The following is a 25,796-nucleotide window of genomic DNA, read 5'->3' on the forward strand; positions in this document are numbered from 1 at the left end:
TTTTCCCCCTACACATTAAGAGATCCCCTACTCAAATGCACATTCACGTGGGTAATTGCATGTAAGTGAGGGGTTGTTTTTCTGGAAGTTTCCAGGGCCCTGCATCTCAGAGGAATCAGCACTCAAAGGCAGCAACCCACTCTATGGCCACCAACTTCTTTAGTCCAGAGAAGTCACCAGCTCCTCTGCTAGCAGTGGTCAGTATGATACAGTGATGCCTGGAGCCTCAAAGTGCAAGGATGAGGCCCCAGGGCAAGTTAGGAGGCTTGGGGTGTGGCCGAGATGACAGAACTCTAGGATCCCAGTGAACAGATGAGGCTGTCTGCACAGCCCCAAACCACTGTCTGCATGTGGAGCCATGTAGATCTGGCCTTACAAGGTGGATTCCTATGACCACTTGGGAAATAACTGCCTTGCAGCACAGATACGCATGGGCACTTGGAATTTTCCAGAAATGCCTTTTGCCAAGGAGAATCAGGCTGAGCTCGACTAATAACAGTTACATTTTTAAAAGAGCATTTCAGGCCAGGTACGGTGGCTCAAGCCTGTAATCCCAGCACTTTGGGAGGCCAAGGCGGGTAGATCACCCGGGATCAGGAATTTGAGATCAGCCTGGTCAACATGGTGAAACCTCGTCTCTACTAAAAATACAAAAATTAGCTGGGCATGGTGGCAGGCACCCAGCTACTCAGGAGGCTGAGGCGGGAGAATTGCTTGAACCTGGAAAGCAGAGGTTGCAGCAAGCCAAGATCTTGTCACTGCACTCCAGCCTGCGCGACGGACTGAGACTCCGTCTCAAAAAAAGAAGAGAGCATTTCAAATCCTCCAGCCAAAGTAAACTGTTGAAAGGTGAAATGGTTGCTATATATTTATCTTCATTGAGTCAAATTCCTGTATTATTTTAGAAAAACACCATGTGAAATTCACCAACCAGAAGACAAATCCTTGTTCAGGAAAATGTCAATAGTGTAGGGTTGGAGTTTGGCTCATTTCAGACGGGTGCCAGCTTATTTGCAGAACAGCTGGTGATTAAATTATGACTATTAATAAAAATCCATGAGGTTGCAAAAACCCTCTGGTCTGCAGTGATGAGGTTGTTAGTAACAATTCAAAACTTCCCTGGAGGAATTTTTATTTTTATTTATTTATTTCAACTTATTTTAATTTTAATTTTTAGAGACAAAGTCTTGCTCTGTCACCCAGGCTGGAGTGCAGTGCTGCGATCATAGCTCTCTACAGCATCAAACTCCTGGACTCAAGGGATCCTCACTAGAGAAATTTTGAAAGGGAAAAGGTTTTGCTCTCTCCACCTCCACTCAAAAGATCCTTTCTCTCTCCATCAATAATTGAATTAATACTTAGTTACCTTTTACTGACTGTTGATCATTTGTCAAGCACTGTTTTAAGAGCTCCAGAGATTAATTCATTAATACAGTAATGTTACCCTGTAGAAATTCTTATCCCTGTTTAACAGGTGAGAAACCAGGCACCAAGAGCCAACCAAAAGAGCCTTCCCAAGTCATCCCCAGACCACAAACTTCAGGCAATGAAACATGACAATGAACTACATTTGATCCACCGTATGAGATGCCTCATTAAAAGAAAATGCACAAGAGCCGAAAGAAGGACACCACCAAGCGTCCATAAATGGACGAATGGATAAAGAAAATGTGGTATAGACAACGGAATATTATTCTGACTTGAAAAGGAAGGAAATTCTGACACATGCTACAACACGGATGAGCCTTGAAGACATTATGTCAAGTGAAATTAAGCAGTCACAGAAGGACAACTACTGTGTAATTCCACTTATATGAGGTCCATAGAGGAGTCAAATTCTCAGAGACAGAAAGTAGAATGGAGGTTATTTGTATTCATCTGTTCTCATGTTGCTAATAAAGATATACCCAAGACTGGGATATTTACAAAGAAAAAGAGATTTAATGGACTCGCAGTTCCATATGGCTAGGAAGGCCTCACAATCATGATGGAAGGCAGGGGAGGAGCAAAGGCACGTCTAACATGGCAGCAGGCAAAAGAGAACGTGCAGGGGAACTCCCTTTTATAGAACCACCAGTCTCACGAGGCTTATTCACTATCACAAGAAGCGCATGGGAAAAACCTGTCCCCATGATTCAATTACCTCCCACCTGGTCTCTTCCACTGACACATGGGGTTTATGGGAGCTACAATTCAAGATGAGATTTGGGTGGAAACACAACCAAACCATATCACCATGGATATGTGGGGAGATGGAAAAGTGGAGGCAGTGTTTAAAGGGTGCAGAGTTTCAGTTTGGGAAGATGGGAAAGTTCTGGAGATGGATGGTGGTGATGGATGCACAATGTGTGAATGTACTTAATGCCACAGAACTGTACACTTAAGAGTGGTTATAATGCTAAGTTTTATGTTATGTGTATTTTACCATAAAAAAATGGATTTTTGCATGAAAAAAGAAAAAGAAACATTAAAAGCATTCATTCATGCATGCTTCATTCTTTAAAAAAAAAAAAAAACCTCAATAAAAAACTCAACATTGTAGGCTGGACACGGTGGCTCACACCTGTAATCCCAGCACTTTGGGAGGCAAAGGCAGGCGGATCACTTGAGCCCAGGGGACTTGAGCCTGGAAGTTCAAGACCAGCCTGGGCAATATGGCAAAACCCTGTCTCTAGAAAAAATACAAAAATTAGCTGGGGTGTGGTGGGGGTGCTGGGTGCCTGTAATCCCAGCTACTCAGGAGGCTGAGGCAGAAGAATCGCCTGAACCGGGGAGGCAAAGGTTGCAGTGAGCCGACATTGAGCCACTGCACTCCAGCCTGGGCTACAGAGCGAGACTGTCTCAAAAAACCACCCCAACGTTGTAGATTTCTTCCATTCACTGCACAAAGATGTAAGGAGTACCAGGCAGTTACTAAGCAGTAGGGGGACAAGATTAAATCAGGAGCAGTGCTCTGAAGACATATTGGCAAGTAAATAAACTAGTACAGTAAGATCACAGCCACTAGCACAGACATGGTGCCTACTACGTGCCCTCACTCCTTCAGGTGCTATATCTGCATTAACTCAAATAATCCTCACGGCAGTCATTTTGGGTTTTGTTTTTTTTTTTTTTTTTTTTTTTGAGACAAGGTCTTGCTCTGTCGTCCAGGTTCGATGGAGTGCAGTAGTGCAATCACAACTCACTGCAGCCTCCACCTCCCAGGCTCAAGAGATCCTCCTTGCCTCAGCCTCCTGTGACAGTCATTCTTATCCTCATTCTACAAACAAGGAGACTCAGGCTCAGAGAAGTTAAGAAAGTTGTCCAAGGTTATAGAGGATTCATCACACCCATGCAGTGTGGCTCAGGGTCAGTGGTTCTAGCCAAAAGGTATGAGATGGAAGAAGCAACAAAAAACACAGTCTCAGAACGCAGTGACCACCCAGAGATGGTGAGTGCAAATATGCCGTGGAGTTTAGGAAGGATTCCTGGAGGAAGAGACTTTTGAGCTAAGTTCCAGAGCAGGGGTTGTCAAAACTACAACCTGTGGACCAAATCCGGCCCACTGCCTAGTTCTGTGAAGTTTTATTGGAACACAGCCATGATCATTTGTGTACAGATTGTCCATAGCTGCTTTTGCAGTATAGGCCCAGAAACCATATGGCCTGCAAAGCTGAAAACAGTTATCATCTAGCCCTTGACAGAAGTTTACCAACCCTATTCTAGAGAATTAATAGGAAAATAGTTCATGAAAGATAAAGGGAAGGTGCACAGGCCAACTCGATGCCAACTTTGCCTTCTCCAGATATCTTACCCTCTTCCAGTCCTTCTTCCACTTGATGTCACCACCACAGCACAGGCAGCCTTCCCCATTCCCTGGGCCTCTTCCAGAGCCTCCTAACCACTCCATCCATTCTTTTCTTTTTTTTTTTTTTTTTGAAGCAGAGTCTCACTCTGCCGCCCAGGCTGGAGTGCCGTGGCAAGATCTCAGCTCATTGCAACCTCTGCCTCCTGGGTTCAAATGATTTTCCTGCCTCAGCCTCTCGAGTAGCTGGAATTACAGGTGCCTGCCACTACGCCCAGATGATTTTTTGTATTTTTAGTAGAGACGGGGTTTCACTATGTTGGCCAGACTGGTCTCTAACTCCTGAACTCAAGTGATCCTCCTGCCTCTGCCTTCTGAAGTGCTGGGATTACAGGTGTGAACCACCACGCCTGGCCCCTGCATCCATTCTTAACTGCTGCATCCCTTCTGCCACCCAGGCAGAAAAGAAATCAACAAAAGCACAAGCTTGGACCCAAACACTGTCCGCTTAAAATCTTCAAAGGCTCCCCATTGTTCTTAGGTGAGAATCCAAATCCTTCACCAGGCCTACCCAGACCTGCCTGCCCCTTCTTCCAGCTTCATCCCGGACGCATCCTTTGCCTTGCTGCTCTCTCTGGAATCCTCTTCCCACCAACTTTTGGCCACTCAACTCCTGTTGATCTGTTCTGGGTGGCAATGTCCCCTGCTTCTCTGCTCTACCCAGTGTGGGTCCCATGAGAATCTCTGGCTCACCTACCCTTGCTCCCTCCCTATAAAAATGTTGGGATGATTTCATGGAAACTCCTGTTTCGAGGCCAGGCACGGTGGCTCACTCCCGTAATCCTAACACTTTGACAGGCCGAAGTGGGAGGACTGCTTGAGCCCAGGAGTTTGAGACCAGCCTAAGCAACATAGCAAAACGCTGTCTCTACAAAAAACTAAAAAACTTAGCCAGGTGTGGTCGCACGCACATGTAGTCTCAGCTGCTTGGGAGGCTGAGGCGGGAGGATCGCTTGAGTCCAGGAGTTCAAGGCTGCAGTGAGCCGTGATTGTGCCACTGCACTCCAGCCTGGGCAACAGAGCAAGATCATCTGAGAAAAAAAAAAAAAGAGAGAGACAGAGAGAGAGAAGAAAGGAAAAATAAACTTTATTTATTTTTTGTCTCTTCTGGAGCACCAGACTAAAGGGTGGCAGATGTAGGTGGGCTGAAGCTACCACTGTAATTTCCATCAAACCCTGCCTGCAGCCCACAAATCCCCCCAAAGATACAGACACAAGAAAAAAGGGCACAGTTTTGTTTTTGTTTTTGTTTGAGACAGGCTATCACTCTGTCACTGAGGCTGGAGTGCAGTGGTGTGATCTTGGCTCACTGCAACCTCTGCCTCCCAAGTTCAAGCGATTCTCCCACCTCAGCCTCCCCAAGTAGCTGGGATTACAGGCATGCACCACCACACCTGGCTAATTTTTTGTATTTTTAGTAGAGAAAGGATTTCACCATGTGTCCAGGCTGGTCTCAAATTCCTGGCCTCAAGTGATCTGCCCACTTCGGCCTCCCAAAGTGCTGGGGTTACAGGCATGAGCCACTGCGCTTGGCCTTAAAAAGGCGTGCTGTTCTGCAAATACAAATTCAAGGCAAGTTCCCTCTGACCTGACTATCATCCAAGTTCTTTCTGTGTATATAAATTTCACAACCACCACTGTTCTTCCAGGAGAATGTCAAATCCCCAGAGGCCAGGGCCCATGTTTATACGGCTCCTCATATTATTCCTAGTGCCTAGCGCAGCATCTGGCACCCAGTGGGAATCTAAATTTGCATTGAGCAGGGAGTATAGATTCCATCCAAAGAAGACTCCAAGAGCCAACCCGGAGGTGTGAAACAACATGATGCAAAATGCCTAAAGGGCAAGCTGGTGTGGGCATAGCGGGCTGACGACAGAATCGGGCAGTGCTGCAGACTCCTCAGATCCAAAAAGCACCCCATCCCTCAGCAGGAAATCCCTTTAGACTGTTAGGGTTCTGTTGAGGCCTTTGGAAGTCAAAGGTTACACTTCCAAAGATGCTGCTGTGGGCAGAGAAGATGTGTCGGAGTGACAGAGACAATGGGCTGCAGAGCATGACAGGTTCTCTGCACCTGTCATGCTCAGCCACATGGGTCTTAGATGGAGAATAAGGGGTCCTGGGAGCGTCACAGCCTCTTGGGGACAGCCAGGCCAAGTTCCAGGCTCCATCCTCCAGTGAGCAAGAGAGGATGGACCCTGGATGCTTAAATCCCCCCAGGAAGTTCAGCCCTTGGCCGCTTTTAGAAAGAACAAGACCACAGACCTTGGGGACGGAGGGTACTGGTTTGGCACCAGGGGCAGGGCCAGCTTGGCCCAGAAACCGCTCAGATTCATGGGAGGAGGGTGAGGGCTTGGCAGAGAAGACAGGGGTAGTGGGAGGATCTGCTCACCTTCGCCAGCTGTGTCTGCAGCTTATTCTTCACGCCCGTCACCTCGGAGATGCGGGCGTTGAAGGCCAGGTTGGTGTCTGTGAACTGCCTCCACATCTGATCCGACAAGGTCTCAAAGAGGTGCTCCACCTCCTCCCGCAGCCGGATGGAGTCGGCCCGCATGTTCTGAGAGTGCTTGATGTTGTCGTTACTGAATTTGGCCCAGGTCTCGGGTACGGAGATCCTGCAAAGGCACAGGGGCGAGTTGCCGCAGTCCTGGGAGACCTCAGAATCTGCGGCTTCTCAGCCTTGGCAGTCTTGGCCTCTGGATTGGAATTATTCTCTCTGCTGTGCATTGTGGGATATTTAGCAGCATCCCTGGCCTCTACCTACTAGATGCCAGTAGCTCCCGGACCACCCTGTTGTGACAACCAAAAAATGGCTCCAGACATTGCTAAGGCACCCTCCTGGGGGAGGGCGCAGTCACCCCTTGCTGAGAACCACTGTCCTGATCCAATACCCTCATTTTACAGGGGAGGCAAGAGAACCCTAAAGAGAGCAGCTGGTTGGCAGAAGGGCACTCAGTGAGTGGGTCAAAGAGAGGGTCTCCCTCAGAGAGCTCTTTTCCCTAACACCCACACCACCGCCACCAGAAACACAGCATGGACAAGCCAAGGCTGGCATTGGGCACAGAGGGGGTTCACGGATCCTCCAACTCTGCGATGAGAATGTGGCCATGCTACTTTCACTGCCATTCATTCATGGAATATTTCTTCAACTTCTACCACATGCCACGCATTGTTCCAGGCACTTAGGAGAGAGCCATGAACAAGAACAGCAACATCCACGTCCTTGTGGCGCTTAATTGCCAGAGAAGGAAGATTGACAGTGAACGAGGAGATAGTTACACATTGTGTTATGTGCTGGGAAGGGATTTAGAAACTGGAGGGCCGGGCCAGCCATGCCTCTAATCCCAGCATGCTGGGAGGCCGAGGAAAGCAGATCAGTTGAGCCCAGGAGTTCAAGACCAGCCTGGTCAATGTGGTGAAACCCCCATCTCTATAAAAAATGCCAAAAAGAAGTACCTACGTGTGGTGGTACACGCTTGTGGTCCCAGCTACTTGGGAGGCTGAGGTGGGAGGATCGCTTGAGCCCAGGAGTTCGGGTTTGCAGTGAGCCATGATTGCACCGCTGCACTCCAGCCTGGGCAACATAACAAGACCCTGTCTCAAAAGAAGCAGCAGCAGCAGGAGGATGAAAGAGACAAATGGAGTGGTGTCATTATGTGTTGTTCAGGGTTATAAACGGGAATAGATGAATACTTGGAAGGGTGTTGAGATGGTCAGGGATTAGAAAATGCATGAAGTGCTGAATGCAGTGGCTCATGGCTGTAATCCCAGCACTTTGGGAGCCCAAGGCGGGAGGATCACTTGAGGTCAGGAGTTCGAGACCAGCTTGGCCGACATGGTGAAATCCCGTCCCTACTAAAAATACAAAAATTAGCTGGGTGTGGTGGCACGTGCCTGTAATCCCAGCTACTTGGAAGGCTGAGGCAGGAGAATTGCTTGAACTGGAAGTTAGAGACTGCAGTGAGCCAAGATCACACTGCTGCACTCCAGCATGGGCAACAGAGTAAGACCCTATCCCCACCACTAAAAAATAAAAAGAAACTGCATGAAGTTGTCACTATCCCAGCTGTAACGGGCAAGAGAAAAGGAAGCAGTAGGTGTTATAAGAGCCCCAGAAGAGAAGGAACCATGGTCGACCACAGTGTCTGGGAGGGAGGTAGCAGGGGAAGAAATCGTAGCCTCTCTCCTCCCACACTCTGTCTTCTGCTGGTGCCCCTCCTCCTGGCTGAACCCATCTGGAAATCAAACGACAGAGAGCCCAGGAGAGGAGGTCTGCAGAGGAGAGTCTGTTGTGCAGGACACACAGTGTGGCAACTGGAGAATGGATTTGGGGAGATCAATGGACAGGGACACAGGCTACATTAGCAAAGGCAGGCAGGGAAGGCTTCTCGGAGGTGGTGACACATGAGCAACTCCTCAGTAAAGTTCTTCCTGGCAGAGCATGTAAACCCCTGCAACAAGCAACCAATGGACCATGTGGGGTTTTCTCATCTGGGAAGGCTTTGAGGAAGGGCATGCATTTCTTTGAGTTGGCTTCAGGTCCTGGATAAACCAGACTAGGTAATTTCTCAAGGTCTTTTCTGGTCAGGAAGTCTCCAGTTCTTTTTTTTTTTTTTTTTTTTTTTTTTTTTTTTTTTTTTTTTTTTTTTTTTTTATTGAGACGGAGTCTCGCTCTGTCACCCAGGCTGGAGTGCAGTGGCCGGATCTCAGCTCACTGCAAGCTCCGCCTCCCGGGTTCACGCCATTCTCCTGCCTCAGCCTCCCGAGTAGCTGGGACTACAGGCGCCGCCACCTCGCCCGGCTAGTTTTTTGTATTTTTAGTAGAGACGGGGTTTCACCATATTAGCCAGGATGGTCTCGATCTCCTGACCTCGTGATCCGCCCGTCTCGGCCTCCCAAAGTGCTGGGATTACAGGCTTGAGCCACCGCGCCCGGCCCTCCAGTTCTTAAATAAAGCAGATTTTTATACTCAGGCAGCAGGAATTGAACTCACATTTCTAAAATAAAACTCTCTTTTCAGACTTTTTTTTTATTTCTTTTTTTTTCTTTTTCTTTTTTTTTTTTTTTTTTTTTTTTTTTTTTTTTTTTTTTTTTGAGACACAGTCTCACTCTGTTGCCAGGCTGGAGTGCAGTGGCAGGATCTCGGCTCACTGCAACCTCTGTCTTCCAAGTTCAAGCAATTCTCCTGCCTCAGGCTCCCAAGTAGCTGGGACTACAGGCGAGCACCATCACGTCTGGCTAATTTTTGTATTTTTAGTAGAGATGGGGTTTTACCATGTTGGCCAGGATGGTCTGGATCTCTTGACTTCGTGATTCGCCCACCTCGGCCTCCCAAAGTGCTGTAATTACGAGCATGAGCCACCGTGCCCAGCTTCTTTTCAGACATTTTAAAGCACACTTAGGTTGCATGGTGCACAGAAGTTTTAAAAATCATATAATGTGTGTGATTGTTTTGCCTGGCTTTTGTAGGAGTTAAAAATCAAGCAATAAACAGGCATCTTGGGCTTCTGGAGATAGGACTGGCACTATGTCAGGTTCAGAGCTTTCATCCAACCAAGACCTGAGGCTCAGAGAGTGAAGCATCTTGTTCAAGGCCGCACAACAATACTGCATCCCAGAACACCGAGGAAAGAGGAGACGATAAGGACAGCAGAGAGAAACAGGCAGATTTACTTTGAGTGTCTCTGTTGCCTCTGCATGGGGGGACACTGTCAATGTCATGAACAGTAACCTCTAAGCCCTTGTCCTCCCCTGCAGCAGACAGCTGAGCTCCCCAGAGAAAATAACCCACTTAATCACATTCTACCTGGGGAGGAATTTGCTAAAGACAGGCTGCCTCCTCAGCAGGCCGTGTGCCTCAGTAGGGGGAAGTGCTTTCTGGAGTCCATGTCCACTAAAGATGGAGAGGACAGCTGGCCTTGCTGGAGAGGCAGGAAGGCACCATTGGTAAAAATACACAGGCTCAGTATTCAGTGCAGATTCAGAATCATGGCTCTGTTATTTGCTGTGTGAGCTTGAGCCAATCGATTCACCTCTCTGAGCCTTAGTTTCCTCATTGTAAAATGGAGATAATGGTACCAACCCCAGGGTTGCTGAGTGTTTAAATGTGAAGTCCTTATCATGGCACTGGACAGAGTAAGCACCCGAAAAATATTTATTATTCATGAGATGTTGCACATGAAGCTGTCAGCACAATGTCTAGCACACAGCAGACACCATGTAAAAGGTGTGTCTTCCTGGCCAACATGGTGAAACCCCGTCCCTACTAAAAATACAAAAATTAGCTGGGCGTGGTGGCACATGCCTGCAGTCCCAGCTACTTGGGAGGCTGAGGTAGGAGAATCACTTGAACCTGGGAGGCAGAGTTTGCAGTGAGCTGAGATTGTGCCACTGCACTCTGGCCTAGTGACAGAGCGAGACTCTGTCTAAAAAACAAGGTGTCGGCCGGGCGCGGTGGCTCAAGCCTGTAATCCCAGCACTTTGGGAGGCCGAGATGGGCGGATCACAAAGTCAGGAGATCGAGACCATCCTGGCTAACACGGTGAAACCCCGTCTCTACTAAAAAATACAAAGAACTAGCCGGCCAAGGTGGCGAGCACCTGTAGTCCCAGCTACTCGGGAGGCTGAGGCAGGAGAATGGCATGAACCTGGGAGGCGGAGCTTGCAGTGAGCTGAGATCCAGCCACTGCACTCCAGCCTGGGTGACAGAGCGAGACTCCGTCTCAAAAAAAAAAAAAAAAAAAAAACAAGGTGTCTACTGCCATCATCATCATCATCATCACTGTTAATCCAGAAAATAGATACTGCAATTCAGACAGTCACCAAACATCCTCTTTCATCCGCCCAGACATAGCCCTGCTTTAAGAAAACCCCAAGGCTGGGTGTGGTGGCTCACACCTGTAATCCCAGCACTCTGGGAGGTCAAGGCCTGAGGATCACCTGAGGTCAGGAGTTTGAGACCAGCCTGACCAACATGCAGAAACCCCATCTCTACTAAAAATACAAAAAAATTAGCTGGATGTGGTGGCGCATGCCTGTAATTCCAGCTACTTGGGAGGCTGAGGCAGGAGAATCGCTTGAACCCGAGAGGTGGAGGTTGTGGTGAGCTGAGATCACACCATAGCACTCCAGCCTGGGCAACAAGAGCAAAACTGTCTTGAGTAAATAAATAAATAAGAAAACCACAAATACAAAGCCCCAAGCTAGCACATCTGGGGAGCAATTAGTTGCCACAAACAGCAGCTCTCTTCTGCAGATGGAGTCTCTAGATGGGGGACTTCCAGTAGCAGGTCCCTCCTGGGTGTAGAAATTGGAGGCTCCGTGGCTGCCAGCTTTCTGGAGAGGAATCTGGGAAGAGAGACCCTCTGGACTCCCTGTGCAGATGAGGGGGGCCAAGCCCCCAAAGTCCTGCTCACCTTGCCAGTGCCATGGGGGACAGCACCTTGTCAGGAAGAGGAGGAAAGTCCCCAGGAGTTGTCATTACCGGAAGTCCCAAAGGGTCACCTCAGCACTTCCACATTTGTAAGATCCAGAAAGCGACCCCAGGCTTGGGCCAAGGAGACTGCCAAGGAATACCGTCCTTCTCGCTCCCCTTCCTCCCTTCCTGTGGTTCTTCTTTCCCTCCCTTCTTCCTTTCACTCATTCTTTCATTCCATAAAAATTTATTGCATACCAACAGGTGCCAAGCACAATTCTATGTACTAGAGATTTTTTTTTTTAACAGAAGAAGGCGGAACTAAGATAGACCCCACCTTCTTCCTCATCCTAAGCATCTCTCACACCTCAGACTACCAAGTGGGAAGCATGTTTTCATTCTGCATAAAATCCCACAATTCTGTGATATGCCCACGATCATGACAGGCTCACAGAAGGCACCACCTCGTAGCTGCTGTGACGAGAAAATGAGGTCACACAGTAAGCACTCGATAAATGTTGGCTGTTATTATTCTATACGAGGCTCTGTGCTTAAAACTTCATACACCCACCTTTTTCATACTCATAGCAGCCCTGGGAAGTGGGTACTAATTTTCTCCCAGTGGTATAGATTCAGAAATGGCCCAAAGAAATGAAGTGACTTGCTCAGTGTTAGTGTAGAGGCTGGGATTTGAAGTCAGGCAACCTGGCTCCAGATTCCACTCTTTCTCTCTCTCTCTCTCTCTCTCTCTCTCTCTCTCTCTCTCTCTCTCTCTCTCTCTCTCTCTCTCTCCGGCTGGTCTGGAAAACTCCTGGAACTCCTGGCCTCAAGTAATTCTCCAGCCTCGGCCTCCCAAAGGGCTGCGATTACAGGGGTAAGCCCACACCTGACCAGGCAAGAATTCACTCTCTTAAACCACTATCGGCACCAGCTGACCCCAGGTGGCCTCCCTGCCAAGCTTGTCACTTGTTTGGGAATTTCTTTTTTGGTGAAACTGCTGAGCGGCAGTGGCTGTGTGACCCTCACTAAGCCAATGGCATGCGCTCTCGAAATTTGGATCTTGAACAGTGGGGCAAGGATGAAAAGATGAAGGCACTCTGACCACACAGCTCCCCCTGCCAGGACCTTTCTCTCCAGCCTTCCCCTTGAGTTCGTGGCTCCCCCATAACCCCTCGGGTAAATTCCATTTTGTCTTAAGTTAACCCAACTTGGATTCTGCCGCCTGCACTGGAGGATCCCCGTTCGACCACACTACTTCCCACTTAACTGGCGCACGATGCCCCTTCGCCATTCGTTGGCAGGAGCAGAAGCCCTCACTCCAGTTGGACATGCCAGGGATGGGGAGGGGATGTCTAATACTTACGTGCCATCAATTTTCTCCATGCCGTGGAAGAAGCTGATGCAGTCTGACGTATTTCTCAGGTTAAAGCACTTCTCATCGATGCACTGCGCCGAGCTTTTGTCCTCGAGGTCCCTCTCCAGGGCGTGTTGAGCATCTCGGTTATCCCTGCAGGGAGGGAGGAGTCATTCCTGGACTGTGCACCTGCCCAGAATTCCCAGCCTGGGCCACACAGCAGGTGTGTGTTACAAGCCCTGGCCCCACAGGAAGCCCCCCAGTAGCTTCTCAGTTCTCTTCCCACCTCAATGCCCCACCACATACCCAGAGGCTCCCCCCAATCCAAACAGATTTGCCCTTTATTCTTTTTTTTTTTTTTCCAGAGTCTCACTTTGTCAGCCGGGTTGGAGTGCAGTGGTGCAGTCATGGTTTACTGCAGCCTTGAGCTCCCAGGCTCAAGCACTCTTCCCACCTCAGTCTCCTGAGTAGCTGGGACTACAGGCATGCAGCCACCAGCCCGACTAACTTTTTAAATATTTTGTAGACACGGTGTTGCTGTGTTGTGCAGGCTGGTCTTGAACTCCTAGGCTCAAGTGATCCTCCTGCCTCAGTTTCCCAAAGTGTTGAGATTACAGGTGTAAGCCACCACACCTGGCCCCTGTTGTCCTTTAGAAGAAGGATGGGTAAGCATTTACTGTAAAGGGTTGCATGATAAATATTTTAGGCTTTGTGGGTCATATGGTCTCTGTTGCAACTACTGAACTGTGCACGAAAGCAGTCACAGATATGTAAAAATGGTTGTGGCTTCATCTCAATAAAACTTTATTTACAAAAACAGATTGTGGGCCAGATTTGTCCCTCCAGCTGTAGCTTGCTGAGCTAATTTAGAAGATATCAACCCATACTTTGGACAAAGTCTGATGCAAGTCTAATCATTTCGTAAATCCATCATTGTGTCTGACCCCATGCTGGGCACCAAGGGATGAGACATGAATAAAACGACACAGTCACTGCCTTCAAGTTGCTTACAGATTTGTGTGAACACATACAAATATAGATAGATAGATAGATAGATAGATAGATAGATAGATAGATAGATAGATAGATAGATAGAGAACAGACTGGTAAGGGCATTGTGCAGGTTTGAAAATACAAAATAACACAGAGGAGGAAACCGTTAACTGAGGATGAGAGGGTGGTCAGGGAAGGCTTTCCAAGGAGGTGTCTGAGCTGGGTTTTCACAATATATTGGAGTAGACATTATGGGGGAATCGCTGCTGGGGGAATGAGAATTCCAAGCCGAGAACATCACACGTGCCAACGCAAAGAAGCTAGAAACACCAGATGTTTAGGGACCTTGGGATCAGGAACTGGGCGGAGTCAGGGGCTAGGTTAGGACAGGGATTGGGTGGGGTCAGGGACTAGGTGGAGTCAGGGACTGGGTGAAGACAGGGATTGGGTGGATTCAGGGACTGGGCGGGGTCGGGGGCTAGGTGAAGCCAGGAATTGGGTAGGGTTGGGGCTGGGCGGGGTCAGAGACTGGGCCGAGGTAAAGAGAGGACAATGGATCGGGGCCAGGGCTTAAGCCAGCAGGGCTGGTTGGTATCTTGGCTAAGATACTTAGACTTAAAGATTACTGCCAAATTCCAGACATTTGAGAACCACTTCCATGATTCTTGTCAAATACCAAACTCTACTTATTTTTTCTTTTTAAAATCACTTTTATTTAATTAATTCATTTTTTTGAGATGGAGTTTCCCTCTTGTCGCTTAGGCTGGAGTGCAGTGGCAGGATCTCAGTTCACTGCAACCTCCGCCTCCTGGGTTCAAGGGGTTCTCCCACCTCAGTCTCCCTAGTAGCTGGGATTACAGGCACCCGCCACCACTTCTGGCTGATTTTTGTTTTTTTTTAGTAGAGACGGGGTTTCATCATGTTGGCCAGGTTGGTCTTGAACTCCTGACCTCAGGCGATCCGCCCACCTTGGCCTCCCAAAGTACTGGGATTATAGGTATGAGCCACCGCATTTGGCCTAAAATCACTTTTAAAATGTAAATAAATGTATGATAAAAGGAAATTTACATCCCTGTCTTTAAAGAAAAACCCATCACCCTTTCCATTGATAGAAGATCACCTCAGACCTAAATATTAATACTAAGTAGGCACTCACTAAATATTAATAAATATGAATACTAAGCAGGCACTCACTAAATATTAATAAATATTAATACTAAGTAGGCACTCACTAAATATTAATAAATATTAATACCAAGTAGGCACTTACTAAATCCTAGCTAGAATCTACTTCTTCCAGAAGGTTCTAAGCCTGGACCTTTTTCTGTTTCCCTGTTGGCTGAAAAAAGAGAGATCAGTTGATGTTACAGACTCATAAGCGGCAGCTGAAACTTTGCCTTGGCGTGTTTAGAAGAATTTTAAGAGTGGAGAAGGGAATAACTTCCATTAAGTGAGGGTATGTCAGACACCAGCTAAACTGAGTGTCTCTGCTCTCTTTCTGTCTTTCTCTCTCTCTCCCTCCCTTCTTGTGTCTGTGTCTCTGTCTCTCCAACCTTTGTCTCTTTCTTGGTTTCTCTCTGTCTCAGCCTCTGTGTGTCTCTCTGGTCTCTCCCTCCCTCTCCTCCATCTATATCTTTTTTTTTATGTTTTTTTTTTTTTCTCTGCTATGGATGTTCATTGCGGGTAAGGGATTTCCAGCAGGCCGGGAGCCAGCAAGTGAAATCCTGACAGTAGTGGGGGTTCCCACCTATTAGGAAGCATGGGTCATGTCGGAGCAGGAGGAACCCCTGACCCGGGGCCCTTGGGGTTTCCAAATTGGCAGAGCCCTGGAGAAATGGGGCCCTGTCCTGCTGAATGAGCTGGAATGTGAAGCGAGGCCAGGATGTGGAAAGCAAACATGTCAGAGAATTAGAGGGAAACCTGGGGGCTCAGAGTCCAGCGTGTCCAGCTGCCTGGCCCTTGCCATGAGGCCTAGGGAAAGAGGAGGCAGTCCTGTTCTCCCTACTTGGCCCACAACCAAGGGCCGGACCAGTGCCAAGCTCACCCTGCTGTCAGCCCACCAGGAAAAGCCCAAACGTGACTCCTCTGTCAGGAAGAGCCTTTTCTCACCTGGTGTGGCAAGGACACCACCCTGCCCAGATGCAGGCCTCAGGCTTTGCAAAAAACCATGAGCCAACAGCCTGGTGCTGGCCACCTGAGCAGTTCAGCGGCAGAGCTTCCCCAAGCGGGTGAGGACACACCAGACTCTGCCTGGCTAATGAGGTTCTGGCCAGCTCTCAGTTAATCAGTATAATCCCAATCCCTCTGGCAGCACAAGCTGCCTCCCTGTGAGATGGCAGGAGTCATCTGACACACAGCCACTGCCCAGCAACAAACAGTCTCCATCCAGGGTGGCTCGGCCTTCAGTCTCCACAAAGAGAAATGCTGCCCTCACCTGCTCTCATCCTCTCCCTCACTCACTCTGTGCTTGCTTTCTCTCTCTCTTGCTCTTGCTGTCTGCCTCAGTTGCTCTCATCTCTCTCGGTCTTTATCTAAGCTCAAACATCTCCCTCTCTCTTTCTCTCTTCTCTCTCTCTCTCTCTCTCTCTCTCTCTCTTTGAGATAGTCTTGCTCTGTGGCCTGGGCTGGAGTGCAGTGGCGTGATCTTGGCTCACTACAACCTCTGCCTCCTGGGTTCAAGCCATTCTCCTGCCTCAGCCCCCGAGTAGCTAGGATTAGAGACATGCGTCACCACCCAGCTAATTTTGTGTTTTTAGTAGAGACAGGGTTTCACCATTTTGGCCAGGCTGGTCTCGAACTCCTGACCGCAAGTGATCCACCCACCTCAGCCTCCCAAAATGCTGGAATTACAGGCGTGGGCCACCGCACCCGGTCTCTTGTCCTCTTTCTCCATATCTGTCTCTCCCCATCTCTTTGCCTTTCTCTGTCTCTGTCTCATCTCTTGATTTCGCTTTCTGGCATATCTGACTCTGTGCCTCTCTGTCCCTCTGTCTCCCTACTCCCCATCCCTGTCTCTGTTTATCTCTTCATGTCTGTCTCTTTTGATGTCAGTGCTCATCTCTCTCCGTGTGTCTCTCAGTCTCTGGGACTGTCTCCATCTGACTCAGTCTCCCCAGTTCTTCCAGCTCCCCTGGCCTCTGGTTGCATCATCTGGGGTTGCACAAGCAGCCTCCTGACCCCAGTCTCAGGATTTCTCCTCTGAGGTCCAGCTCCCCACTTCAAATCTGTGATTGGTTCACTCTGCTGGCTCAAACTGCACCACTTCCCAAACGTCAGCCCTCCTGTCCCCACCAGCGCCACGGTTTGTCACATCCCATGGCAGCTACAAATGGAAAACCATTCTCTCTTGCCATAAATAGAAGATCACGAAAATAACTGGAAGAAAGAACAGAATAGAGAGCCCAGAAATAAATCCAGGCATTTACAGTCAATTGATTTTCAGCAAAGATGCCAAGAACACACAATGGAGAAAGGACAGCTTCTTCCTTTCTTTCTTTCCCAACACCATGTATAAATGGTATTGATACAAGTGGAAATGTACATGCCGAAGAATAAGTTAGAGCTCTATCTCACACCGTAAACAAAAATCAACTCAAAATAGATTAAAGATTAGCCGGGCATGGTGGCGGGCACATGTAACCCCTGCTACTCAGGAGGCCGAGGCAGGAGATTCACTTGAACCCGGGAGGAGGAGGTTGCAGTGAACCGAGATTGCACCACTGCACTCCAGCCTGGGTGACAGAGGGAGACTCCATCTCAACAACAACAACAACAAAAATAGATTAAAGACTAAAATGTAACACCTGAAACAGTAAAACTACTAGAAGAAAACATAGGGGAAAAGTTTCATGACATTGGTCTGGACAATGACCCCAGTAGCACAGGAAGTCAAAGCAAAAATAGACAAATGAGATTACATCAAACTAAAAAGCTTCTGCACAGCAAACAAAACAATCAAGAGAGTGAAGAGACAACCTAAGAAATGGGAGAAAATATTTGCAAACTATACCTCTGATAAGGGGTTACTATCCAAAATATATAAGGAACTCAATAGCAAGAAAACAACCTAGCTTTAAAATGGGCAGTTATTGTGGCACAATTTAGGATAGCCAGGACATGAAATCACCCTAGGTATCTCATAATAGATGAATGGATGAAGAAAATGTGGCATGTATACACAACAGAATACTAGTCAGCCTTGAAAAAGAAGGAAATCCTGTCATTTGCGACAACATGGATGAGCCTATAGGACATAATGTAAAGTGAAATAAGTCAGGCACAGACAAATATCTCATGATCTCCCCATATATGTGGAATCTAAAACAATCGAACTAATAAAAGCACAGAGTAGAATGGTGGTTACTAGAGGCTGGGGGTGGGGGATTGAGGAGATGTTGGTCAAAGAGTACAAATTTCAGTTTGTCAGGGGGAATAAGTTCCAGAGACATGGTGTCCATAGTTAATAACAATGTACTGTGTACTTGAAAATCACTGAGATTTTAACTGTTCTTGCCACAAAAAATAAGTATGTGAGGTAACATATATGTTAAGTAGTTCAAATTAGTTCAATGTTTTGAAACATAAATGTAATTTCAAAGCATCATGTTTTATATGACACAGCATATACCACTTTTGTCAATTAAAAATGAATAAGTAATTTAAAAAAATAAGTGCAAGAAAAATGCAATAAAACAAAGACACTGGCCTGTCCCAATTCTCCCTTTGTTAAAGTTTGCCTGTTTAAATAAGAGTATTTAGGCCAGGCGCAGTGACTCATGCCTATAATCTCAGCACTTTGGGAGCCTGAGGTGGGCAGATCACCTGAGGTCAGGAGTTTGAGACCAGCCTGGCCAACATGGAGAAACACTGTCTCTACTAAAAATACAAAAAAATAGCTGGGTGTGGTGGCATGGGCCTGTAATCCCAGCTACTCGGGAGACTGAGGCCAGAGATACTCATGAATCTGAGAGGTGGAGGTTGCAGTGAGCTGAGCCCGCACCACTGCACTCCAGCCTGGACGGCAGAGTAAGACTTCGTCTCAAACAAACAAACAAATAAATATGAATATTTAAGGAATTTTATTTACTGAATTGATTATTTATTTATTTATTTTTTTGAGCTTTTGCGGGTACATAGTAGGTGTATATATTTGTGGGAGATATTTTGATACAGGCGTGCAATTTGTAACAATCACATTAGGGTAACTGGGGTATCCATCCCCTCCAGCATTTATCATTTCTTTGTGTCACAAACATTCCCATTTATACTCTTTCAGCTATTTTTGAATGTGCAATAAATTACTGTTGACTGTAGTCGCCCTGCTGTGCTTAAGGTTTTTTTTTTTTTAAGCAAATCGATTTATAGACAAACTATAGGTACCAGTCGTCCCGGTGACAGGTGGAATTGTGAGAAATTAGGACAGGAGCACACAAACTATCGAACTTCAACTCTGTTTTTGTTCTTTCAGCCATCATCCCTCCTGCTATATTTGCATCTTCTCTGTACACCTCCACCCTGATGTCTTTCTAGGGGTCTCCGATGTGTCTGTCCCTGACCAAGCTCTTTGCTCTAAGGGTAACTTGCCTGTGATGTCTTTCTTCCTAACATACAGCACTAACCCCTTCGGGGGGTCCAAGGGCTCCTAGAGGAGGAGGCGGGTTCTGGGGTACAGCAAACCAATACGTGTGCTCCCAGGGCTGCTTTGGAAGCTGCCCGGCCCCTCTGCATCCACCCCAGCCGCCCATGTGCACCAGGCAGCGGGACAGACAGCCACTGCCAGGTTGCCAGTCTGTCCCGTGCTTTCTGTGTCTATGTGTCAAGAGTGAATGAAGTGGAAAAACCAGCAGAGCAGCGTGCCCTGAAAGAGTTAAAGGTGAGTGCCAGATACAGGTTGGAGGTGAGGCAGCTGCTTCCAGGGGTAGCTGGTGCCAAGGGCTTAGCTATGGGCCCCAAGCCCTGTAAAACTTGTCTCCCTTTAATTATGAGGGGGGCGCCCCGGGCTTGTCGGGATACTGGTTATATAATCTTGTAAGAACAAAAAGCTGATTTCTTTTGAAGACTTCTGGCTCAATGCATCCACCAGCTCCCTTCTAGAGGTGCCCAGCCCCTGGCCAAGCTACCTAATACCACCCACCCTCTATCCTCTCCCAAGGTTCAGAACTCAAATGGGGAAGCCACAGGCTAAGAGGGGCCTCAGGGAGGCCAGTTGCCTCTTGCCAGGGCTCTCGTTGTAAGTAAGAGTAACAAGTGATGCACCGGCTTGTGAGAGTCAATTGTGCACGTCTCAGTAACATCATATTAGCAGCTTAAAATCAGCCATTGTGGTAGCATTTACACCACCCAAACTGGCTGATCCTATGTTCAGGACTCTTTTTTTCCCCCCAGAAAGCTGGTTGTTGAACATTTACCAGCACACCACTGACCAAAAGAACCACACAGAGACAAGTGGGCCCCTCTGGCTTGTCCCCCAGAAACCTGGGAGTCCCAAAACAAACCCCAAGGAGAGGGAATTTAAAAAAAAAAAAAAAAAGCCCTTACCGCATCTGGAGATCAATCCTTTGAGCTAATTTTCTCATCTGTTGCTGGCAACATTTTAGCAAATCCACTTCCTGAAATGAAAAATGTCAGAAAGAAAGAGAAAAAAAAAAAAAAAAGAAAAAAAGAGAAAAATGTCAGAAAGAGCGGTGCCTCTTAGAACCTCAGTCGTGTCTCTCAAGCCAAAGCCCTCACTTCTCCCCTCCGCTCTCACTGACCACCCTCAACCCCAGGAGGTGGAATGTCAGCGTGGGGCCCCTGCCTCAATCCACGTGACCCCAGGGCCAGGCAGCTAAGGGTTGATTATGGAGGCGCCACCATTTTTTTCTTTTTTTTGCCCTACTTTCTTTTAATAGACTCCCAGAAAAAAAGAAAATTTAGCACCTACTATGTGCCAAGCACTCATTTATAGATTATTTTATCATTACATTAAATAATGCATATGAAGTAGTATAGCCTATGACATATAGTAGGTGCTCAATAAACACCAGTTTTTATTATTAGTAGCAGTATATTATTATCATGCCTATTTTGGAGATAAAAAGACTGAGAGTCAAATAACTCCATTTCTCCCTGTTCCTAAATTGCAAACTAGGCCTCCACCCATGCTTCCTGAGCCCTAGCTTTCCACAGGGTGACACGTGTGGCTTCTGCTCCTGACAGGTAGCTCAGTAATTTCTCTGACCTGCTGGCCTTCCCGCCTCCTTCCGGGGGCTGGGCAGACAGACCTAAGAGATGCCTTACCCGGATAAGGTTTTTCTCCACGTTGTCATGGACCAAATCAATCCCAATCCTCTTCTCTCGATGGTACAGACACTCCAAGGCCACCTGTGAGAAGCAGCACGATGAGCTTATTCTTCCTGCATCTGTATGCAGACCCTGAGCAGAAGGCACTCACATCCACCCATGCCACAATGTCTTCCATTCTCCCGGAAACCTGGGTGCTTCATGTGACCTCATTACTGTGCATTGGATGGGCTTCTGCCGCCCCTTCTCACTGGATGAGAGCTGTGGGTTGCCATATGACCAATGCATCTGGAGATGCAAGGCCCATGTAGAGAAGGCAGGACAAAGTAGTATCTCAAGAACCAATTTGGATTCCCATAATTGCATCAGCAGCCCCAAGCCTTCCCAAAATACAATAATACATAGAGTAAAACTTCACAATAATTTCAGATAAGATGGTGTTGGCTGCCATCCTCCATGTAGCTTCTCTTCTGACTTCAATCGGGGCTTGGCCACTTCCTATTGTGTGCATTTGGGCCAATTGCTTAACCTCTCTGCTGGTTTCCTCCTATGCTGATGAGTGCCATATTGGTGCCTATCTCGCAGGTCCATTGTGCAGGTGAAGTCGACTTGACAAGCGTAAATCACTGAGAACATTGCCCATAAATATTACCTGTGAATACGCATGAAAAACCCCTCTTTGCAGATCTCCCAGTGGAGGGACGGTTTGGGGAAGTGGTCAGGACAACCCTGCCACACAGCCCTGGGTCTTACAACTCTCATGCAGACCTGGGCAGAGCAGAAGAGAGGACAGGAAAAGGGGCCTTTCAGGGGTGCTCTATGATAGGAAGCTGACGAGCAGCAGCAATTGGCATACCAGCCCGTGATGTCACAAAGGGCCCAGGATCCGAAGGAAGCAGGACGTCAAGGTCTGGACGTCAGGACGCAAATGTATGTGAGAACTCAGAAATGGGAGGGGGTCACTGACCCATGCCACAAGGATTTCCAGAACCCCTTCTGTGAGTCGTGCTCTGCTAAGGTGCTGGGGATAACACAATGAACCAGGCTGAGAGTCCCTGCTCTCATGCAGCCTGTGTTCTACTAGGGGAGAGAACTCCCATAAGAAAATCAGGCTGGGCGCAGTGCCTCCCTCACGCCTGTAATCTCAACGCTTTGGGAAGCCAAAGTGGGAGGATCACTTGAGCTCAGGAGTTGGAGACCAGCCTGGGCAGCACAGCAAGACCCCATCTCTACAAAAAATTTTAAAATTAACCAGGCGTGGTGGTGCGTGTCTATAGTCCCAGCTCCTCGGGAGGCTGAGGTTGGAGGATCTCTTGACTCCAGGAGGTCAAGCAATGAGCCAAAATCATGCCACTGCACTCCAGCCTGGGCAACAGAGCAAGACCCTGTCTCAAACAACAACAAACCAGGAACTCAATCATTTCCAATTGTGTGAAGGGCCAGGATGAAAATATTCAGGTGGATGTGAGTGGGTGAGGAGTAAACAGCAGAGTGGTCAGGGAGGAATTCGCTAAGGAGGAGAAGGACTGTGTCATGAGAAGCAGAGATGCAGACCTGGAGAGAAATGCACCAGAAGGAAAAACAGCAGGTGCAAAGGCCCTGAGGTCAGCAGAGAAACAGACAGGAAGCCATTGGCACTGGATTAGAGGAAGTGAGACCAGAACAATAGTGGGGATAGGGGTTATGGGGAAGAATGCAGGAATTTGGGAATTAAGATGTTAATTTCTGGGAGGCCATCAAGGCAATCAGTGGCTGCTGTGAGGACAATGGGTTGGAAGGGAGCAGGAATTGGGAGACCAGGAAGGAGGTGGTTGACATTGTGCAGGGAGAGGCTGCCTGGACTGTGGGGGCAGCCCGGGAGATGGAATTGAGATGTTGATGGTCCCCCTGCCACCATGTGGCTGATCAGAGAAAGCCAGATGTGACCAGGCAGAGCTGGACTTTCTAGACAGGATGGGGGAGTGAAAAGAGAGTGGGAGGGAGAGCGGTAGGTTTGGGATGCTGCTGTAGGGCTCTGAAAAGCAGCCCTGCTCATCCTCCTTCCCAGGGAGAGAATCTGGGGTTGTATGGAATCTGCTCCCTGCATTCCATGGGTTTGGACATCTCAGAGTGATGGAAACCTATGCCATGTCTCCCAGGAGGATCCGGAGGCAGGATCTCTCCTACAGAAGCCCCTGAAGCTGCAGGAGGCTTCCAGGCAAGAGGTCCTGAGTTCCCCACACACTCCAGGGAGCAGCCAGTCATCTTCCTGTGTGGCCAAAGTCAGTTCCCATAGGTGCTGCTGGTTCCTTACCCAGTGTCCACTCAACCCCTTCCATCACTTTCTCCTGGATGCTATGAGAAACATTCACTTATCCAGACCCCTTTGTATCCAGACCCAGGCGTGAGCCACTGCGCCCAGTCACATTTAGATATTTACTCATTTATTCAGCATATATTTATTGCGTGGCTACTCTGTGCTTCGCCCTGTCCTAGGCTGGGAATACATTCAAAACGTTAGTGTAAACAACATCAATCAGCACCGATATTGGTCACTACAGACCCACACAGACATACAGGTGCCCTTCACTGAATAGCAGTCTTGAATACATCAGTGACAACACAGGCAAAAGTCTCTGCCTTGATGGAGACTATTCTATATCCTAATATTCAATCAAGTATACAGCATGTCAGAGGATAAGTATTATGGGGAAAAATAAGGCAGTTATGGGCCAGGTGCAGTGGCTCACGCCTGTAATCCCAGCACTCTGGTAGGTAGAGGTGGGCAGATCAGATCGAGACCAGCCTGGCTAACATAGCAAAACCCTGTCTTTACTAAAAATACAAAAATTAGCTGGCCATAGTGGCGGGCGCCTGTAATCCCAGCTCCTCGGGAGGCTGAGGCACGAGAGTCACTTGAACCCAGGAGGCGGAGGTCGCAGTGAGTCAAGATCGAGCCACTGCACTCCAGCCTGGGTGACAGAGGAAGACTCTGTGTAATAAATAAATTAATTAATTAATTAATTTAAAAAATCAGTTATTTTAAGTATGCGCTTTAAGGACCGGAACACACACATGCTCAAGCATGCATATGTATGCACACAATATGTTCATGAAACCCCTGCAACTTTGATGTAGCTTCAAGAAGAAAAGGAAATTCTATTGAGTCCAAGAAACCCTGATATGACTGGGATTATCCTGAATTGACTAAGATTGTATTACTGATCATATTCAGTGGTGCAGCTCAAACCGACCTGCAAGGTGCCTGCCACCTTGATCTTCAGTCGAAGGAAGTGGAATGAGCGTGCAGTATCCCCATCACACGGCCGCAGCCCTGTCCCCAACACTGTACTCACCTGCAGTGGGCAGTTCACCTCATTGGCCGCGCACTCCAGCCGCCCCTTGACCGTCTCCAAGTTCTGGTTCTCAGTCAGAAGTCTGTCCAGCTCATAGCTCAGCTCCGACTTCCAGAAATCGATGTCTGACAGTCTCTGGCCCAGGTTCCGGGTGGTGCCCTGCTGCATCTGGTGCGTCAACTGGTCCTTGTCTTGCAAGAGCCTCATGGAGTCGTCCGTCAGCCGGCTGGCCCACAGCCGGGAGGCCTCTGCCCCACGCACCTGCAGCTGGTTGGACTGGTCCCAGTCATGGGGGCTATAGCGAGAAAAGAGCGCTGAGCGCAGCGCGGGCAGGGTGGTGGGCGGCCGCAGGGTGCTGAGGCTCTCGTCTGGGCAGGTCTGGACGTTGGATATCTTGTAGAAGAGGCTAGGCCTCCATGAATTGAGGTAGCGGTACCCAGGCAGGTAGTAGGGCTGATAGCACTCCTGGATCACTGGAGACTGTACAGCTGGCAGCGAGGTCAAGCCACAGCATTTCTTGGGGCCACAGTAACTGGCAGTCTGAGTGGTCCCAAGAAACTCCATCTTCCCCCATGAGCCCCGCTCAGGCAAAACTCTGCTCAAGGATCCAAAGTCATCACCAGGAAAGGGGAAAGTGCTTCTCTTGGGGACTGGCAGAACCTCTATGACTCAGCACTGGTGTCATAAAGCCTGGGGAGAGGGACTCTTAGGGGGCCTTTGCTCATTTACAGGCCAGCTGGGGCCACATTGTCCAAAACAAAAAGACAAAACAATGATCGGCAAAGTGAATGTGAGTTTCGCAATCCACAGATTCGGTTGCAAGAAGTGACATTTTATCTTCCTATTAGAAAGGAACTGTGTTCCCAGACCTAACTGGGCCCCATGGGAGGAAAATTAATGTAGTCTAGCCAGTGAATTCAATCAGCTCGGGCCAATTTGGTCAAAGCGAGTTGATTTCTTTCTTTCTTTGTCCCCAACACGGCATCAAAATGGTCCATCTGAGGTGAGGCATGGTGGCTCTTGCCTGTCACCTCAGCACTTTGGGAGGCTGCGGCTGGAGGATCACTCGAGTACAGGAGTTACTAGTATGGGAGACTGGCCTCGGCAACGTATTGAGACCCTATCTCTACAAAAGAATTTTAAAATGAGCTGGGCACAGTGGCTGGTGCCTGCAGTCCCAGCTACTCAGGAGGCTGAGACAGGAGGATCACTTGAGTCCAGGAGGTGGAAGTGGCAGTCAGCTGTGATTGCTCCAACTGCACTCCAGCCTGGGTGACAGAGCAAGACTTTCTCCAAGAAAAAAGAAGGACCATTGGTACCATGGGATACCACTCAGCAATACTACTCAAAAGAGCACGAATGAATCTCAAATGTTAAGCTATGTGGAAGCAGCTAGGCTCAAAAGACGACATTGTGTATTAGTTCATGTATATGGCATTCTCGAAAAGACAAATCCATACGGACAGAGGACAGATCAGTGGCTGCCAGGGTCTACAGGTTGGGGTAGAGTTGCTGACTCCAAAGGAGTACAAGAAAATTGGGAAGGGCAAGACAGTATGTTCTAGATCTTAATTGTGT

General features: G+C 48.2%; 1 protein-coding gene across 1 annotated transcript in view; it reads right to left on the reverse strand.

The window, feature by feature from the left end:
- TEKT5 (tektin 5) overlaps positions 1-24,848 on the reverse strand; it is a 63,263-nt gene extending 38,415 nt beyond the window's left edge. The window contains exons 1-5 of the mRNA XM_010370256.2: positions 24,219-24,848; positions 20,881-20,964; positions 20,140-20,210; positions 12,619-12,762; positions 6,234-6,456 (exon numbers count right to left, since the gene is read on the reverse strand). Of these exons, the coding sequence (XP_010368558.2) occupies positions 6,234-6,456; positions 12,619-12,762; positions 20,140-20,210; positions 20,881-20,964; positions 24,219-24,782 (1,086 nt within the window). The 5' untranslated portion in view covers positions 24,783-24,848. The remainder of the gene's footprint in view (positions 1-6,233; positions 6,457-12,618; positions 12,763-20,139; positions 20,211-20,880; positions 20,965-24,218) is intronic.
- Between the last annotated feature and the right edge of the window lie 948 nt (positions 24,849-25,796).

The sequence above is a fragment of the Rhinopithecus roxellana genome, chromosome 20 (genome assembly GCF_007565055.1).
Source record: "Rhinopithecus roxellana isolate Shanxi Qingling chromosome 20, ASM756505v1, whole genome shotgun sequence".
In the NCBI taxonomy this organism is placed as follows: Eukaryota; Metazoa; Chordata; class Mammalia; order Primates; family Cercopithecidae; genus Rhinopithecus; species Rhinopithecus roxellana.